General features: G+C 45.9%; 1 protein-coding gene across 2 annotated transcripts in view; it reads right to left on the reverse strand.

The window, feature by feature from the left end:
* Positions 1–19,628, reverse strand: part of GPC1 (glypican 1) — a 222,283-nt gene that overhangs the window by 96,660 nt on the left and 105,995 nt on the right. For both annotated transcript variants that reach the window (XM_014281931.3, XM_055723820.1), the window contains exon 2: positions 9,003–9,161. In XM_014281931.3, coding sequence (XP_014137406.1) covers positions 9,003–9,111 — 109 coding nt within the window. In that variant the 5' untranslated portion in view covers positions 9,112–9,161. The remainder of the gene's footprint in view (positions 1–9,002; positions 9,162–19,628) is intronic.

Raw genomic sequence — 19,628 nt, forward strand, 5'->3', positions numbered from 1 at the left:
CCCCCCCGCGCCCCGCAGCTCATTGGTGTCGTGGCCAAATCTGCAGGTTTAATGAGAATGACTTAACACTACCCAGTTTCTTCAGAGGTAGCTATGAACTGCTGGGTAAAATGAGGGTTTTCTTTCCCTCTAACTTGGCTAATTATAGAAAATACAAGAAATAGAATCAAAATACTCCGATGTAGCTTGGAAGGGAAGTGAGGCACTGGAAAAAGCTCTGCACATATTACACCGTGTTAACTGTGCTTTTAAATGCAAGAAGCTGTGCAGGTCTGAAGAGAGAAAATTAAATGACAATAGGAAAGGGGGGGAGAAGTGAAGCACCCTTAAGCAGCTGTAGCAAATACAAAGGTTAAATGTTCATCCACAAAGGCACCCAGCCTCTTTTTACCAGAAACAGGGATTATGTTTGACTCTCCCTGTAGACAGATCAATTCTCAGCCTACTTTTCACAGGCACATACCCATTGGTACTGCTGGTAGCCAGGCTACGCCCTAAAAACCAGCCCAACTCCCCTAATCACACAGGTTACCAGATGCCAAAAAACTCCTTTCCCCCATTTATCCAAGTTGTTTGCAGACCTCCCTCACGATTTTGACCATTACTTCCACTTTGGAAGGGGCCTTACACAAAAACCCCCACCTCATACCGATGACCCAAGGAACACTTTGAGCCAGTGCCTATTCCCTTAGGTTGGGGCTGCTGAGAACGAATGTATGGAAAGCTCTTGGTTGATAAACCCCTGTAAGACATGGAATGACATGATGTCTTTTGGTCTCTCACCAGAAAAGGGTCACTGCATTTTATGAAACAGAGGGACTTGTGGCACTCCTGCACCTTACCCAAAGCCAAGGGACCTGAGCAATCTTCCACCTCTAGCACAAGCCGTTTGCATGACCTTCCACTCATCTCTTCCCTCCATAGTCCACTCACCCAAACCTGTTTTTTGTTTGGCTTTTTTGGTTTGTTTTTTTAAACAAAGCCCTTAGACCACAGGTTGAGTCTTAGACAGGCAGGATGCCCTGCAGGGCGTCAGAGTAACGAGAAGGTTCTTGGCTCTATGGATGCACTAGTTCAATGCCAATAACTAATAAAGCAGAATCAACAGTTTGCTGCGAGCATTTATGGTGAGAGAGAACAAAGTACTTCTATAATCTCAAATGAGAACAGATATCTTCAAGTACTCAAAATAACACAAACGCCTATGTCAGGACACGCCACACACTTCAGTAGCATATTTTCAAGCTTATTGTGTATGCCGATCTGTAAGCAGGGACAGTACCTTGCGGCTGGAGCCCTTGATGCTCTGGAATTACTGCAGCACCTGGCTAGGAATAGAGACGTGATCTTGGCAAATGCAAAGCTGTGGAGGAATTAACCAACTCAAGAGCTGATTCAGAGCACCTACATTTCTTTGCAATAGGGGTAAGCCCAGGCAATCCTAGTATCTTCCTCTTATGAGAAACACAGAGCATCAGAGAGCTGAAGGGTGAAAACTGCTTCACATGGAAACCAGTACACCAGCTGGAAGATGGAAACTGGTTCAAGACACAGGCTCTTCAGCAGAGCCATGCAGAAAAAACTCAGCTGTTTGTCTCCCATTTCATTGCTCTGACCTCCGCCTGGCCATCTGGGTGTAATACTGCTTCAGTCACTGAAGGCAACATCCAGCATTTGTAATAAAGGTTTGGCTGCTTGCTCTGTGAAATAAAGTTTTCAAAGAGCTTTGTGCATTAATCCCTGAATGTTAAAATAAACCCTGCCGACACTTTCTTCTGAAATGACTATCTGGACATCACTAATTTCTTGCAAAATATGCCTGTGTCATCCGGTATCTCGGAAGAGCAGGTGCTTTCTTTTATGTCCCCAAGCAGATGCACATTTCACTGTTCTCTGAGCACTCAGAGGCAGCTTTTTTTTGACTATGTGACAAAACATGTTGACAGCTGCTGAAACCGAGATGCCTGATCTACCTTTTCTACCTAATCTGACTTCTGCAGGGATGAAGCAGCTCATCTCTTGGGGTGTGCAAGCCCTTGCAGGAGGCACCCCAGTGCAGAGCTCTCATCCCAGCCACTGCCTTGTTTGTCCTCTTTTCTTTCTATAAAAGAGAATATTGTGCCTATGCCATCTGTTAAGCAAAGTGCTGCACGTACATTGCAATATACCCTGCAGCACACAATGGAGCCTCGCAGATTAAATGTGAAGAGAAGTGGCTGTAAGGGGAGAGAAAACTCCAGGTGCTGGAGCTGTTACAGGTGAGCCTAAGCGTTTGCTTCCCCGAGGCAGCTACCTGTCAGGATTAATCTTGCTGAGTCCAGGAATGCGCCTTGGTAGACACCGCACCCCATTCCAGGAAACCATAAATACCAAACGAGGTGTTCAGCACCACACATGAAAGCATCTTCCTTCTGCAGAGCATGACTGCAGGGGAGTGACAGCCAGACTAGCATCAATCCTGCCTCATGCTGGGGTTTTCTTAAGGTGGTTCCTTGGGGGAAACAGAAGGAGGTGAGCATGGCTGCTTGCTGCCTTTCTCCAGGAGGTCTCCAAGGGAACCCCTTTATTTGTTTCCCTGTTCTGGATCCACCTGGGACCCCGCTTTTTTATTTCCAGGTTAAAGGATGTTCTTTCTGCCTCATCCACAAACCAACCCTAAGGGAAGGAAGTCCAGGGGAGCCAAAGGAATCATCTTTGATAGCCCCTCTTATAAGTACTTTATAAGATAATGTGACCAAGAGGCAAAGCTGGGGGACAACTAGCCTTCTTCTGAATGTTCTGAATGTTGTTGCCCAAGCAGCATGCAGGAGGGGGCACAAAACAATTAATGGTGCTTTGAGTAGCACGATTTTGCCAAACAGGGTACCCCTGGCCTGCCAAAGAAATGCAGTGCAGGTGATGAACGCTTATTTAGCAAAAGCAATTGACTCCCAGGTTTCTTTTCCTCCTGATTTTTTGTCATCTCACCAGGAAAAAAGATCATTGAGCTTCCTGCTTGTCCAAAACACCTTCCTCCTCCCCTTAATTCCCCCCTCCTCCTCAGTTTCCCTGGCTCTACTAGCTTTTTGTTTGGAAGCTGGAGTGGTTCAGGTCCATTTATACTTTTCTGTTTGGAAAAGATGCTTGTCCATGGGCACTGCTTGATATTAGATGTTCGGTTATGAGATGAGCAGAAGGCCGACACAAGGCTGATGTTTGGGAAGGCAAACATCAGGTGAGCCATGGAAGTCACCCTGATATCCCCATCTTGTGTACCTGGAGGGATGGCTAAGCCTTCTGGCTCATGGGGTGCTGGCACCCGCTGCTGCCTCCCACCTGTCTGAGGATACCCCGGAGGTCAGCGCTCCCCTGCAGAGCTGAGCCCATTGCCAATGCCACCAACTGAGGCCACACACCACAATTTCAGGGGCAGAGCCCCAGCGTGGGGAGTTACCACAAAAAAAGAGCATTCCCAGGTAATTGTGGGCTTCGGGATCAGAAGCAATAAATTTAAAGTCCAAGCTCAAACTTGGCCCAAGGGAGCAGCCAGAGCCAATGCCAGGGGCAGTGGGAAGCAGCCAGCTCACCAAGCACAGACTGGGACAGCCAGAAGGACATTGCTGACTCCAGAAATGCTCCTTTCCACAACCTTTGAAACAATGGATTTTATTTCTAAAGACAGCATCACTTCCATATTTTGAGGCATAAGCAGCCCCTGGAACATTTATTTCCTGCTTCTACATATACACATCATCGACGGCACCCCACCAAACCCAAACCATGCCATGGCTCCACAAAACACCCATGGCTGAGACTTGGCACAGTGGCAGCAAGACACTGGAAGTGCAGAGCAGTTGTTTTGGGGCAACATGTTTAGGCACACAGGCATTGCAGTCCCTATATCCCAGACAATCATTGCTTTCGTCTTGTGTCAATCATTTTCCGCACAGCGCAGTGCCCCATCTCTCAGAAGACATCTTTTGGTGCATGGGCCACCGAATTTGGATACCTTAAATTTCAGGCTGGCAGGGCTTATGATTCACGTTATCATCAACTGAGAAAATACCTGCAAAATTCAGATTCAGGTCTGGATTTTGTAGTCCGGGTTTGAAGTAAGTGAGGTAGGACAGAACTCTGCCTGTGGAGGCAGCTCCACAGCCTCCTGATTAGCTTCCTTAAGCATCCATAGGCTATGTAAATAAAGTCTCGCTCCCCAGACAGTCTTTTTAGGGGCTGAAACCCTAGGTACTGTGGGTTAAATAAGTCAGTTCCTCTGACAAAGACACATTTGGTTCAATTTTAAAGAAGGGCCCTTTAGAAATCTCTAAAATTTTAACCATCAGTATGTAACAGCTTCTGGGATGTTCCTCACCTTGTAACACTTAAAACAATGATTCATCTTCATAAGAAATATGTAACTGTCTAAAACTAACTCTCAAATAATGTTAATTATCTGCATGGTCTGCGTTTTAGCATATGCGATTTCCAGTTACCAACACTGGACATTATTAAAGCTTTTAAGTGACATCAGCTTTCCAATGAGCAGCCCCCTATAAAATACATAATTTTTAATCTGCCTTTGATTGCCACAGATTAAAAATCTCAGAATTTACGAGAGCTACAAATCGGGTTTAGACTGTGCAGTGTGGAATAAAAGCCAAGATTTTTGGTTCCGCTTGTTGATATTTCCTGAAAACATGAAACAATTCTGAAAGGACAGATTTCCTGGCTCACAGCTAAAGGTCAGCAGTCACAGAGGGAGCGCTCGCTAAGTGTACCAAAATGATTGGGAAGGAAAGATTGCCACAACATTGAAGTATTATTAAAAAGTGATTTAAGTGGGGGAAATGGGAGAAAAGAGAGAGACAGACAAGGATTAGACTCTGAACAAGCGAGCTTTCATCAAGACTAGAAAAACAGCATTGTTCCTTGCTGCTTGCAGCCTCTCACTGTCACTCTAAGCATCACTCACTCCTGTTCCCTCTTTCGTCCCCTCTCCCAGCCCAACCCATGCTGCCACCCCAGCCTGCACTGGCTCTGAACGGGACTGCTCCGACCAGGCAACACAAACCACTTCTCTGGCCTTTCCTGCACAGCCCAGAGGTTTTTCCTGACTCATCTCTATAACAGCTTGTGGAGGTACAAGTTTCATTGGGAAGGACAGGAGTTTTAAAGTCCCATGGCTTTGTGCAAGGCTGACATACAGTTGTGTGATATGCAAGAAAAAACTCATTTTCCCAAGGGATCTTCCCCCAGCCTGCCCCATGTTTATAACTTGCTCTCAGCACAATTCCAGAACCAAAGCACTTCCCAGGCCAACCCCTGCTCTGCAGCCGGCAGAGGGGGCAGCAGGCAGCTCACAGCAGTTTCCTGAAACCATCTGCTTTAACAAAGTTCCTTGTCCAAGTATTTAATTTTATAACAATTGATACTGAAACTTCCCCATCCAGTGAGATGATACCAGTTTGAAAACAAGCACAACCTGCAATTAAAATCTCTGAGGCATGTATAACGTTGGTAAACACCTCTAAAACAATATTTAGTACCAGTCTCAACAGAGACTATCCCAGTTCCCTCCAAGACTCCCAAGTTTGTTTTCAATTTTATTATTAACTTTTTTTTTTCTAATAAAGTATGGGGTATGTACAATTTTCCAGGCAAATAAACTCTGACCAAAACCAACCTAGCAGCCTCCAGCAGGTCCCTGCCACAGGCTGTGCACCACGTTAATGATGCTCCACTCCCTGCCTGACCAAGAGCTGGGGGACATCAGAATTAACAAAGAATTTGTGCATATAATCCTTCTAATGAAATACCACAACTCTGATCTCAACATCCTCCCTAACACTGACTTATCAAAAGCATATGCTCCCATCACTCATGGTCTGTGCATTTGCTTTTGTTTGGGTTTTTTTTTCTTTCTTTTTTTTAAATTAAACCAATCAGTTGTAGAGCAAAATACTACCTTTTCAACTAAAACGTTAACAGCAAGCCAATGACCGCATGTGTAGCTCAAATCTGATGCCCCCAAATCCTGTTAACTACAGTAAACTAAAGCAAAACAACAAATGCACTAGTAAGCAGCTAAGCAATACTGTAGGCTGTTCAACTTTAAATTGGCAGATTTAAATTAATTGGCAGAAACTTTAAAACTGGCAGATCCTGGAGGAAGGGAATCCCAGAAGGCACGTGTCCTCGTCCTATGCAGAGAGCACACTCAAACCATAGGATCCTATTCTGCATATATCACTTCAGAATATATGGCTATACCTATCATATGTCATCTGTATTTTGTATGTACGTTTTCTCTAAAAATACTCTGTATGAGATAAAGGACACTGCTCTTGGCCACAGAGCATTTGCCCCAAAAGCAGCCAGTGAGACTGACACAACAGATTATAATTCCTTGCAATGGGATAAAACTGTAGCTCAAAGTAGAGGTGCGCTAACAATTTAGGGCTTCACAGACCCCAACCTGAAAGGATGAATTATTCTCCAAAGCAAAATGTTGAACACTAGCATAGAGAATATTACTTCAGAGGCAGATTATAGTAGCCTTGCTATTTTCCATCTGGAGCTTCAGGGCAATTTACAAGTAGAGACTATTGCCATGATCAGTGGTGAGATTACAGAAGCAACATTTGCTGTGATGAACCTAAAAAAGGCAGCTCCAGGCCTAAAGTTCAATGTGCCACACCTGCTAGCAGAGAATATATGAATAATCTGATCTCCAGGCTGCAAATATTACAAGAAAGGGTTGGACAGCCCCATGCAGTGGAGCCTCACCCACTACATCCTCCTAAGGCCAAACAAAATCACTAATATGAAGACAAGCTGTGCATCGATACCTGTGCAACCCCAAAACAGTCTAAGCTGCTGCTAATGAAATCCAGCAAAACCAGGCATCCAGTGCCAGAAAGACTAGAACTCATCTCTCTGACATTAAAAAATTATTTTATTGAACAGCTCTAAACAGTACCACCTGCAAAAAGCCTTGTTAACTGTGAGATTAATAACGTTAGCTGGAAGATAGGGTGGTTTCTATGGCATTGCTTCAGGACCTGAGGCAATTCCGCTGCCCCATCACCAGAACTCCCTCAAATTTTAAACCATCTATGCATTAGCTAAGGAAAAAAACCCAACCCTACTGCTTATAGGTAAAGTCATGCTTGAAACTCAGGCACAATATGATAATTTTTTTAAAATAATGTCTTGCATAAATTATAAACTATACATTGATTGCAAGAGTAGTTAAGCAAACTAAAAGGGTATAATGGGAGCAGGAGACATCTTCCTGGCCTTGTGGGCTCAAGTGGAGGTTATTCCCACTGCAAAACACCAATGATCTGTGCATTATGGTCTGTAAAGTAATACTTGGCTTATTGAACACTTACTTTGTTTGAAGCTTAAAGGAAACTTGGGCATGCACCACAGAAATAAAGCTCTATTTTTGTAAAATGCTGGGGAACAAAAACAAAAATGGAAAGCCCTTACAGCTCTAATTGGCATCTCAAGACAAGCATCCCCCTTTCATGGTTTTGCTTACTATTATTCTTATTGCTGTTATTATTAATCTACCAAAACATCACACGCATACTAAACCGTTCTTCACTAGGCAATTTCTGCTCGTCAATTTAATCCTCAAAGCTACCATCAAATTTTGCACTCTCTTACATGACAGATGTAGAACTATGTTCTTTTGAGTGTCTGTGGCAAAAGCAAAGAGCAGATGTACCAGCCAATGCTGCAATAGGCAGTGGAGGGAGGGGGTACCAAGGCCGGCGGATGATCTGCATTAACCCCTGCGAAGGGCTGGATTTCACAGGTCAGCAAGCGCACTCAGTGGCTGCTGCGTCAGGTCCCATTCAGACATCAGTCCAAGCAACCAGCATTGTAAGGCTCTTTTGAAAATCCTTGTTACCACTTCTTAAGGCAGGTGAAAATCAATTAATTTTGAGGTTTTAAAGAAATGCCTTTGCTGTGGTCAACCTTGGCCACACAGTTACAATGCATTTTGCAGAGATGCACTGCCTTTTCTTTCTATTTAGTGTAAAAGCACTTAATCTTGGTTACCAGCTCCCTGAAGGTCAGGCTTATTTCTTTAGATCTATTATTTACTGCTTGAAATTTCCAGTTCCACCTTTCCAGCTATTATAGCTTCTTTCCCCAACTCCTATTCTTTTCACGATAAATACATATGACGACTGTTGATAAAGTTAGGAGGACCGTCATTCTAAATGTCTGACCTTCTTCAAAATCTGATAATGGATACAGTTTCTGAATCATAGGTCATCTCAATTTTGCCAATAAACCATTTATTTCCAGTGGCCTTCAGACCTTGAGGTTTACTGTGCGCTGCAAATGGATTCTTCAGGGAAACAGAAGACAGCCATCCTCAGCCTTTGCTTAGTGCATTAGGAGAGATACTGTCCTTTGGAGAGTTTGGTTGTCCACAACATCTCATGCACCACAGTCTCTAAAACCTTCACTGCCATGTAACATTTTCTGATGTTTGTATGAAGCTCAAAGCTATAAGCATCTTGTGTGAACTAACCTCCTTTACATTTGCAATTTATATGAAAAGGGCAGAAAAAAAATCTATGCTTCCTTAAACCCTCCCAATCTACTGAGGGCTATCCAGTCACCTTTACCATATTGTTCAACTTAGAGCTCAAGGCACAGTGCCAAGTTTTACATCACTACCTCAAATGTTATGCTGCTGTGGTAAGACCCGATTACGCCATGCTCGTAAAAGCTGTGTCAGTGCCAAGGTACACAATTTGTTGGTAGGAGTGCCTGCCAGCCTCCTTCAATGGCTTCACTGAAATGAGTTCTCAAAATGACTTGGTCTTGCAAAAACACTGCCAGAGGTATAATTCCTGTTGAAGGTCGACACTTCACGTAAACTACTGAGCAAGGTGCAGAGGAAGGCATTGAACACAAATGCCTGGCTTGATCAGTGCTTGGAAAGTTAAGCAGTGACTAGATCCTGAGCAAGGGGGAACTGAGCAGGATTTACTTACCGTCAAAACTTCTGTGCTGCGCTGTTAGGGTTGTCTGCACAGAACGACCGGCTTCTTTCATCATGGCTTCAAATTCACTTCGGCTTTTGTTTGCAAAGTTCTCCTCCATCTCGCTGGTGCAGCAAGTATAGCCTTGTGGGCAGATTCGCAGGTGCTCCCCTAAAATGAGAGAAAACGTACTTGAATGGCCAGGTCTGGAAAAGGAAGGATTTCAACCCAGACAACCTCAGCATAAAAACATTGCAGCTCCCTATTTACCTAGATCTGCATCAGGCTTTACGTGTTTACCTCCTAACTGGACTTATCCTGCATTATTATAGTGGTTGGTATGAATGCAAGTACAAATTTTCTCACTGCTGACTCTGAGCCAAGGACACAAAATTCGTCCGTGGGGCAAGGAGAAGGGAAATACAAGCGTTTCCTGCTCAAAGTCTGCCCTACAATCCAGCTCTGCCCAGAATCCCAGAAGACATGGAAGTCTCTTATTCAATGACGTACTAGTCATCCTCACTAGACTTAACATGTATATTAGTACAACTGTTTGAAACTACTTTGTCAAGAAAAAAACCAACTCCAACATTTTCCCTGACCTCCCAAACTATCCCCCCACTCCATCCTGAGAAGGCATTTCCTTAACCAGAGAGGTGAGATTAGTGAGAAGTTTTCAAAAGACAGGGATGTGCTGAATGTCAGTTTGGGTGACTAATTACCCTCCACAGATTTTGAAATCTGCTCATTTACTATTTTTTCAATGAAAAATTTCTCTCTCAGAAAGAGACAAGACCACCCAAAAAAGGGGTTGCTATGACAATTACTGATGGAATATACCCTTGGCTATAGGGAAGGACAGGAAAGGTAAGAGGACTCGGCAGTCAAATTGAAAAATTCTTCAGTATCAGAGCTCCTCCTGCCCTCTGCACATCTCTTTATTGTGGAGAAGCAAGTGTTTGCACAGGCAGAGTCAGCAACATTTTAAAAATAATTGCTTAAGTTCTTATGAGTCCTTACAAAGAAAGACACATCCACCTGCAAACACACCCTACGTTTCTCCTTACCCAGCAATACGAATTCATTTGGATGAAATCAAACATCAGGGGTATTTTTTTTAAAGAATAACACCACCACCCCCCCCGCCCTTGGTTCCAAGCACACACTGAGATAAACCAGTTACAAAGAAGTTACTGTGCTTAACATAATTTGATTGGGATTGCCAATGATTTTGCTGGCAGTTTTACAGGACTGCTGTCTTAACGTCATAGCTGAGCTGAAACATACATTTACAATCATGTTTTATCTTGTGAGTCTCGACAGCTTCAAATCTTGAACCTGCACAGTCCTCCAGAGTTTCCCATTAAAGTCCTGAGCTATTTCCAGCATAGAGCCCTTAGCAAATGGGTGCCTCCGGGTAAAGGGTCTTTGAAACTGGGCATGTGTCCTTCCCTTGTGAATGCCATGTCATTAGTAGCCTGACTAAGAGCAATTTTGACAGGAGTGCTCTGTAGCTGATGTACTTTAGGCAGAAGACGTTCAGGATGAGTTTGCATTTTGCTGGCCCTCAGGTCCGTGCTCACAGATGGCTCTGGAGCAACCTCTGCAGGGCGCTGGGGTGAGCTTGCCCTTGGAAAACAGGTTATCGCGTCCACTTCCATGGACAGGGCAGCCTTCCTGCCTATGTAATGGGAATTGCTGCCCACCAGCATAACTCCCAGCATCAGGCTCATGTTGTGCTCCCAGCTGAGAGGAGCGTCAGTGTCCTGTCTCCCACGGGACCCCCCTCCCAGTCCCCACGAGCACCCAGGCACCACTGTGACACACCGTCAAGAGCAATGGGGAAAGCAGCAACTTGCTTCAATATAAAAAACTAAGAGTTGAATACTAGCATCACGCGGCTTAATGCTTGCCACGCAAAACACAGTGTAAGGTGCAGTGCCTGCAAGCGGGGCTGCCCCAGCAAGGGGACACCTACACGTTCATCATCGGCTTAGGCCTCTCCTTCCTTCACAAACGAGATCATTGCAATTCATTCCCTGAGATCCCTTCTGTAAAGCTGCATTTGTACAAGAAACTCACAGTGAGGATGGCTGATGTGTGACCGAGAGGCAGAAAAAAGGAGTGGTGACTTTTTGACAAGACACAGCTTTGTTTCCTGTGGTGGCAAACTAAAAACTTTCTTCTCGTCTGGCCTCTCCCACCCGATTTCTGCTGCCAGGGGGTTTCTGGCAAGGATCAGTCGTTCGCTGGCAGCTGTTTTACTGCGGCGTGCACCCTTCCATGCTGCTCTCAGTACCCCCAGGACCTCTCTGAAAGGCCTATCAACAAGGAAACGGATCCCAAAGGATCCCAATGGCTCCCTAAGACTGCCTTTACCACCATGTCTCAGTTGCTGACACATTTTGCAGACGAGGCCCTGGTTGCGTGACCCCTTGGCCCCCAAGGCACCCAAAAGCACGAGCGCTCCCGCCACCGCTCCATTCCCCACCGGTGCTCGCAGGTTCAGCCTAGGCCTCGGGCACCCCCTTACCAACCCCCCATGTTGGTACACCAAGGTAAAGCAGTGGGAAGCCGCCACCTGGGAACCCGCAGCTCCCGGCCTGCCGGCAGTGAGCCGGCCCGGCCGCGCCATGCTCTGCTAACCCCTCCGGCACGGCCAGGCCGCAGCCCTGCCTGGAACCGGGAGAGCAAACGCGGCTGCCAGGGCTACCCACCCGGGAAACGTTCACTATTATTATTTAACCAGGAGACACCTACAAGTTCACCAAAGCTGCTGGTTCCCCAAACAGGCTTTAGGAACAAAAAGGGGAACGTGTGGGGATTGCCTCTGGGGAAGAAGGCGGCCTGCCCACAGTGAGGAAGAGGACGTGGAGGAAGAGCCCCACAACGCACCCCAGCTCCCTGAGGAACGACGAGGGGTGGTAGAAGCGCGAGGCCTGCTAATTAAAACGTAACGTGACGTGACTGGACAAACACCTCTCCTCTCCAGCCCTGGGCGGAGCAGGGCGCGTGTTTCAGCAGGATGGCAGGGGTCCAATGCCTTGCCATGGAGCACAGCTTCCAGCAGCTGCCGGCCAGCCCGCACCGCCGGGTCGGGGGGAACAGACAGAAAGCCAGCGAAAAGTCACACCCATAGCTAAAATGGCTTCATTTTACACAACTTTGTGAATTGCATATAGAATTTGAAGCCTGAACTCACAGCAGTTTCAATCCCTTTTGAAGCAACATTTATCTTCGGTTACTGCAGGCATTTGTACGGGTACTCAGCACCACAGCACTTTATCTCAGTGGGGAGCAAAGTTTTTACCATTTGTCTTTGTAATTCAAACTCAGTGCACACAAAACAGTCTTACAGCACTATAAAAATACTTTGCTTTGCTTTTTAACCTGACCCACCCTGGAAACATTATACTATTATTATTTAACCATTTTTATTGACTCCAAAATAAACGCACTCTCGACTGTATTTTTGCTCTCCTTGTATTTCAAAGTTCATTTGTTTGCTAACTTGCCGTCACCACTGAAGCTACACTATAAATATCTCTGGGTTCCCTTGGTAGGAGATTATCTGCAGATACCTACGGAGAGCTGGAGGTGTTTTATGAGGAGTAAATCTGCAAGATACCCTGCGCGTTCTCCTCTCCACTGCTGCGTCAGAGAAATTTCCCCTCGTATACAGCTGACATGATGCTAACTGCTTGCTCCAGAGCACATGCTCCTGGTGCCTGGAAGAGCTTTATAGAAAGCACATGAGCATGGCAGAAGCTAAACTGGCAGCAAGCAGAGGTCCATTCCAAACCTCCCTGAAGATAACAAAAACACTTTCAGTGACTCAGGCCAACTCCATCAGGCCCAGAGAGAATTACACTGCTCCATGTGAGTCTGTAAGTGAAACCCAGCCATCTTCCCTGAGCCCTTGACTTGCAACCCCCCAGCTGAGCGTGGCTGGTAGTGGAGCACGGAGGTGCCCAGGGTGCACTCAATGGCTCAGCTAGTACCAGCTCCACGCTGCCCTAAGCGCTCTGGATTTAAGACACACTTGTAAGAAAGACAGGATGCACTTTGGGATGCTCGGCTTCCCTTCAGAAAACTATTGGCTTGCCCAAGCCTCCAGCAGCCAAAATATGTGGTTCCATCTGGGTCTCCCTTGAAGAGCCACCTCTCCTGCAAAGGCTGCCGAAGGCGTGGTGGGATGTAACCCACCTATTTCACAGTCTCTTGGAAATGAAGACAGGGCAGAGCATGCATGAAAACAGCATCAAACAAATATCTCATTTATGATTAACTGCCCTAGAGTGGAAAGGAACAGGCAGGAGGCTGATGACAAGAAAATATCACACTGCCTGGCTACAGGCTTGAATTGTCCTTCAAATACCCTCTCAGCTGGCTGGGTTAACAGATCATTTTGGCTATCAGATTCATTACTGCCTTTGAGAGTGCTGAACATGAAATCACTTGACAACTTCCTCGTCAGGGGTGGAGCCGGCTGGGCTGCTTTGCAGCAGGGTCCTCACAGGAGGAATACCCCTGCTCTCAGCCACCACCAACACAAGCTGAGACGGGGCTCAGCTCCCCGCTTCTTCCCCCGCGTGCTCCCAGCACCACTGCCCTGGCCCATGCAGGCTCCCCTTGGCCACGGGCCCGCCTGCCACGGGCTGTGCCGGGAGCTGCTGCAGCCATGGCGTGTGGTGTAACGTACTGGGGCTGCACGATCTCAGCTGGCTGAAGTCGGAAAAGCTCTCTAGCTGTTCACTGCGGCTGTGTTTCACCCCACCATGAGGCTCCATAGCCATGGAACCAAGAGAGAAGGGCAGTCCCAGGGGTGTAAAATGCAATACTGAGAGATGAGTCCTTGGCTCCTTTAACCATGTAAATAGCGCTATTTCTATTTCTCTCACAGGATGTTGGAGATTGAATTCATTACAATGTTTGCAGAAGGTTTGGGGTTATTCGGATGTGTCAGAGTATCTAAATGCAAATTATTACAAAATCATTCCTCCCAGAGGTTAATTTACTTCAGGCTGTGATAAATCTGTCATGATTCTTCCCTCATATTTGTAGCCCTCCTCCCACTCGCTTTCCAAACTGCTCCAAAACCTCTTTTCACACTCCTAGATCAAAACTGACCTCTGGTTGCCTCAATCCAGTCCCCCATGCCAGGACACCTACTGCCCAAACCCCCTCCTTGGGGGTTTCTGGGTGGATATGTCTCAGGCAATCAGGCTTGCTGAAGTCCCACACGGCTGAGACCCCCCTGCCAGGCACGGCAGGGACACCAGGATGCAGCCCCTGGCCAGGTACAGCCAGTAAACACGAGAGCACCCAGCAGCTGAGGAGCTCCAGCCCTCTCCTCCTGCCCCTGGCAAGCACAACCACCTGTTGGCCTCTCCCTCTTCATACCTAAACCCCATCCAGGGTAATGAGCAACACAGTCAGGAACTGACGGCCAAACAGTGGAATTCAGACCATGAGTTTTTGATTTTTTTTTTGTTCTCCCTTCTGTTGCGTGGTGTTTGGTTGTTTTTTTTTTTCCCCATGTCAGAGTGTCTGCAGCGGATACAAAACGAGCCTGGAGGTGGTACAGATGTTAAAAATACCTTGCAAAGAGGTACCGCAATGAAAGTAAATCCCCTTCCTTATGCCTCCCAGCTTTTCCTGCTTCAGGTGTTCCTGTCCCCATCTCTCTTGAAATACATCACTTTAAAGAGAACATGATTTAGCACATGCTGATAAGTAACTGACAGCATGGCCTCTAGCACTAGTACCCTGATGCTATCTTGAAACAGTCTTGTCACAGATAACTCCTAGAGGGAATGGGGGTACCCAAAAAACGTTCGGACTAGGAGACAGTCCTGGCAGACCGCCCTAGGAAGAGCTCTTCATGCCCTTTTCATTCTAGATGCACTGAGAAACATCAGCTGATAAGCCATTTCCAGACACCTACGCCCCATAAAATTTGTGTAAGGTGTCCGGATGCACAGCTGGTCTCTCATAGTAGCTACTAACATCAAACTGAACTGGCTACCAGACTGCTCTATTAAGGAGACTGCGTATCAGGAATTTTCCCATATCGCAAAGGCAGGTGTTAGCTAAGAGCTGTGCAGCCCATTTCTTTGCTTTGCAGTCAGCTGCTGGCAAAACATGGTATCTTCTATTTTCTGATAATGTACTAAGAGAATTGTCTTTGGCTTCGGTTTGCACATAATGTCACAGCAGGCCTGAATATTAAGTATTAGTATGGCAAGGCTTCACACTTTGATCAAAATGCACCGGGACATGTCCTCCCCGGTCTCAGCGATACCACCGGCTGAGGATATGCATGGTGAGGCAGGGCTGTAGGCTGGCCAAGAGAAATCAGGGCAGGATATGGTCATGAGGAAGGGCTGTGCTCACGTGAAGTCATGATTTTCCTGCACTTTCATACCAAGGAGCACCTCAGGATAAGTAGAGGTGGCAGGGTGTAGCTGGGAACCGGCCCCACCACTGACTCGGTGGGCACCTTGGATGAGCCAGACTGGGAGCTAATGCAATGAGGGGGAGGGGAGAGCCAGAGATAAGCTGTCTGCTTTACCAGCACCCTGCTGGAACCCCCCAATGACATCAGCACGTGCTACGTGGCAGGACCCAGGTTAACCCAGCCCAAGGTCACTGCACAGAGGACTGTGAGGAAGAGGCAGATGCCATCTCACATGCTGCATCCACAGCAGCCTCCCCATGCACATCAGTGCTGCCTCCCAGACTCAGTAAGGCGAGAGGGATTGGGTTCTAGCACAACCAGCCCCTATTTCTCTTTGCTGCTGCTGAGGGAGTAGCTGGGTATCTCAAGGGACTGATAACAAGGGCATGAAGTCTTTTCAAGCTGCACGCCACAGGTCTGAATTTGTCCCGTGTCAGCAGCTTTTGTAATGCCTTACCATCTGACTGCTGATCAAATAGCTTGTGCTATCTGGGATGAACTAATGTTTTCGTTCCAGATAAAGAAAACAAGCACTACGTTCCACATCAGTGATAAAAACAGCAAACCAGAGAAAATAGCTAGAGAATATGCTTATTCTCTTAAAGCAATGCACGTGTTTAAGATGAGACAATAGCAAAACATTAAATGCTTGTTCTCACAGTTTATCATTCAAACCAGGATTATACCAACAGAAGTGAACAACCAAGAGCAGATAATCCATAAGATTTTCTTTTTCCACGCCTTACCTTTCTACTCAACCGGGATTTAATAAACTATCAAAACACTGTTAACCAAATAAGACAACTTAATCTGGCTACTGTGCGGAGTTGGCTCCCTACCAGGTTAGCAGGGTTCTGTTATTGCATTACGGTGAAACCCTGACACAGGGACAGATACAGGTATTTCTGAGAAATATCACAACTGGCATCCTCAGAGCAGAAAAGCACAGATGGGTGGGAGGGCTTCGGGACTGCTGCGTTTCCTACTGACACAGGCCATTCAAGTTGGGAGCCTGGCTCCCAGGGAGCTGGGTGGGAGGGTGCAGGGGAGGCTGAACGGGGATTTCCTCTGTATTTGCTCTGTTGATGTGTTGAAATACTTTGGGCTCCTTAGGCTGTCAACTCAGTGTCACGCTCACACGCTGCAAGGGTGGTATCAATTTGTTTAATCCTAGACCCTGATGTCAGAGGAATTTATAAAGCAGGCAAACATGGTTAAAAAAAAAGAAAAGTTAATTAACAGAGAAGAAAGAGTCATGTCTATGTCCTGGAAAAATACTGAGTTCAGAGCAGATGCCTTAAGAAATGACAGTCTGAAAATCCGGATGTCATCTATGTACGTTACAGTGGCAAACTGCCCAAAGGAAGGGGACAGAGAAAATGTCACAAATGCTGACAACAGACCTGATTCTTACTGAAAACACTTCACCCATGCATTGCTCCTTTCCATTTTGGGAGTGTCTTTCTGAATGAAATGGAAATACCCCTTCCCACCACTCTGCTCCCCCTGTTTCTCACTCAGGACCTGGATCTGCCCATAGCTACATGGGCCTGACTGCCTCTGCCTCCGAGATGTGCACATGCAGCAGGAATCAGCACAGGGTGCAATGATCCAAGCCTGTGTTTAAAGACAAAGTAGGAAACACTTTATAATTTGCAGCAGAAAATATTTTTTTCAGCGGTTTGAGAGAGGAATTGAAGAATGAGAGCCAAATCCACACATTCCACAAGTAATGAGGGACCTCTATCTAGCAGAACTGACTGAACACACCAAACCCCAACACTCCTCAGATGCTCTTCTGGGCACTGGACCCACTGTTGGGAAGCTCCTGAGCAGGTCTGTGCCCCAGGAAAGGAGATAATCCATTATGAAAGGCTTCAAAGGGGAGCTGGGACATGGTCTACAATTAGCACTCTCCAAATAAATCAGTCTTGAAAGAAGCCCTCAGTTCGGACTAGACCAGTCACAAGGATCATGGAGAAACACACAGGGAGTTCACTGTTACACTCTTTCCTCTCCCCTTCTCTGAAAAGCAGAAAACTCTTAAAAAAAAGAATCTTAGACAAGGGAAGAATTATCTTGTCTCTTCACATAACACTTGTGGGGACGTATTGAAGTTGTGTGTTGTAATCCATCACTATCAACCTCTTTCAGAGTTGTCCTGAGCACATCAGCTTCTCACCAGATGTTTTGGTTCTTTTATTTTTTTCCTTCTTCTTGGAACAAAGAGTCTTTTTATCCTCAGTTTGCTGCAATCTAAAATAAGATCAAACTGGAAACCTATCACTCTTATCAGATGCAGCTTCACTGGAGGCTTCATAACAACATAAATATGTTATTACATAAGAGGCAAAGCAATTCATTAAGCAGGATCCCTTTTTCCAATTTCTTCTCAGAAAAACATCTACTGGAGAAACTGTCAGCTCTTCCCCATGGACTAGCAGCTTGCTGCCAGAAGGATCAGACTGGAAAAGGAATCTCAGTAGTAAATTGAGGATTAAAGATGTGGTTCCCACTAAGAGGTTTAAGAGGTGAAGGTTTTTGGTTTATTCTCCATTAAGAAGAAGAAGAAAAAAAAAAAAAAAGCTATGGGGCAATAATTCATATGATCCATGACAGAAACCTGAGGAAGAGTTTGGTCAAAAACAACAGGCTTTTCCAGCCCCCTGCTGAAGCCCTACAAGGAAAATGGTGACACTGCACTTTGGGTTATTTTGGGGTAAAGAGGCTAAGGAGCTTCAGAAAGCTTGTAAGATTGGTGCTCAAGAATGGGGAGTGCTTGTGGCTAGTCCCAGTCATTTCAGTGCAAAGAACAAACCTGGATTAACCTCTCCCAGAGGAGTCAACATTCAGAGAACATGTCCTTCTAAGCCCAGCAAAGCTGCTCAAGCAGTAGATGTTGGTGTGAAAATCATGAAAAGCATCTTTCTGGGTTTCAGACACATGCTCAACACCAGGTTCCTGCAAGGCACCCCCTATTTCTTACCCCTCTGCCACCCTTGCAGGATGCTGTGCTGAGCAGGATGTACCACACCAGAGGAGGAGGTTGGGCACGATGCACAAGTGGGCTGGCACGGCTGCCCACTGTGATGAGCTACACTCTTGGCTGGTAGCTTGCCCAAATGAGGACCACATGCTGCTTCCTCCTGCTGAGCACAGCTACAGACACTGCTGGAAGCATCGGGGACTCTGGGGGCAGCCCATTCCCTTCCTACAGGAGGGTGTATGCGCCCAAGAAGGATCTTGCCTTCTAGCAACAAAAATCTCCCAAGGGAAAACAAACAAATTAAAAAACCTCAATCACTCTGTCTGCTGGTAAGAATGAAAACGACTCCTGAGTTTGCAAAAAAACTTGTCTTTAAACAGTTATTAAACAAACTAAGGTCTTAGATCTGAACCTGATTCTGAGAGTTTGCAAAACCAAAATGCCTATGCCTAAAAATTTAAGAAATTAGGTTTAATGACACTCATTAATCTTGAATTCCATAAATATGTGTATACTTTTCAAAATTAAAAGTAAGAAGATGCATGTAATAAATTGTCTGCACCCCAAAAATTCAGGATCATCTTTTTATAGATCGTTGTAAAAACTTAAAGAGACTTTACCTACGCAGAGTTGTTGGCTTGTGCCATACATTAGGAATGCTTATATCTTCTCCAAAACTCTTTGCTGTATGTGTTGGCAGGGATGTGGGAAGGTGCAGGATTGGAGGGGCAAGTTCTGATTGCTGTGGGCTTTTTCACTTTGCAACTTGAAGCTCTTGTCAGCCCCAGAAATACTTGGTACTTCTTCAGCTTTATTTGTCTCATGAATATTTTGGCCGGCAGCAAAAGCGCTGAACAACTGTGGAGCCCTTTCCTACAATTTGAGTCACAATGAAAGGAAACGGCAAGTACGGGGTCATCTTGTGGGAAGACAAAATTGCAGACTTCCAGTTTGACAAAACTGATGCAGCTGAAGCAGAACTTGGACAGACGAGTACCAGCGTCAAGGCTGGAGTCTGCAGAAGCCTCTGGCCACTGTGTGCAAGAAATCTGCAGCAGAAGGAACTCAATATGCTGCCTTTCACTTCTGGTTGCAGAAGCATGTAGGTGAAACCTGTGCCATCGCTCTTCTTTTTTATGTTTCCATCTGATCTTCCAAAAGCAGGTTACAGAAAACTGCCTGTAAACCCAAA

This window comes from Falco cherrug, chromosome 11 (genome assembly GCF_023634085.1).
Source record: "Falco cherrug isolate bFalChe1 chromosome 11, bFalChe1.pri, whole genome shotgun sequence".
Lineage (NCBI taxonomy): Eukaryota > Metazoa > Chordata > Aves > Falconiformes > Falconidae > Falco > Falco cherrug.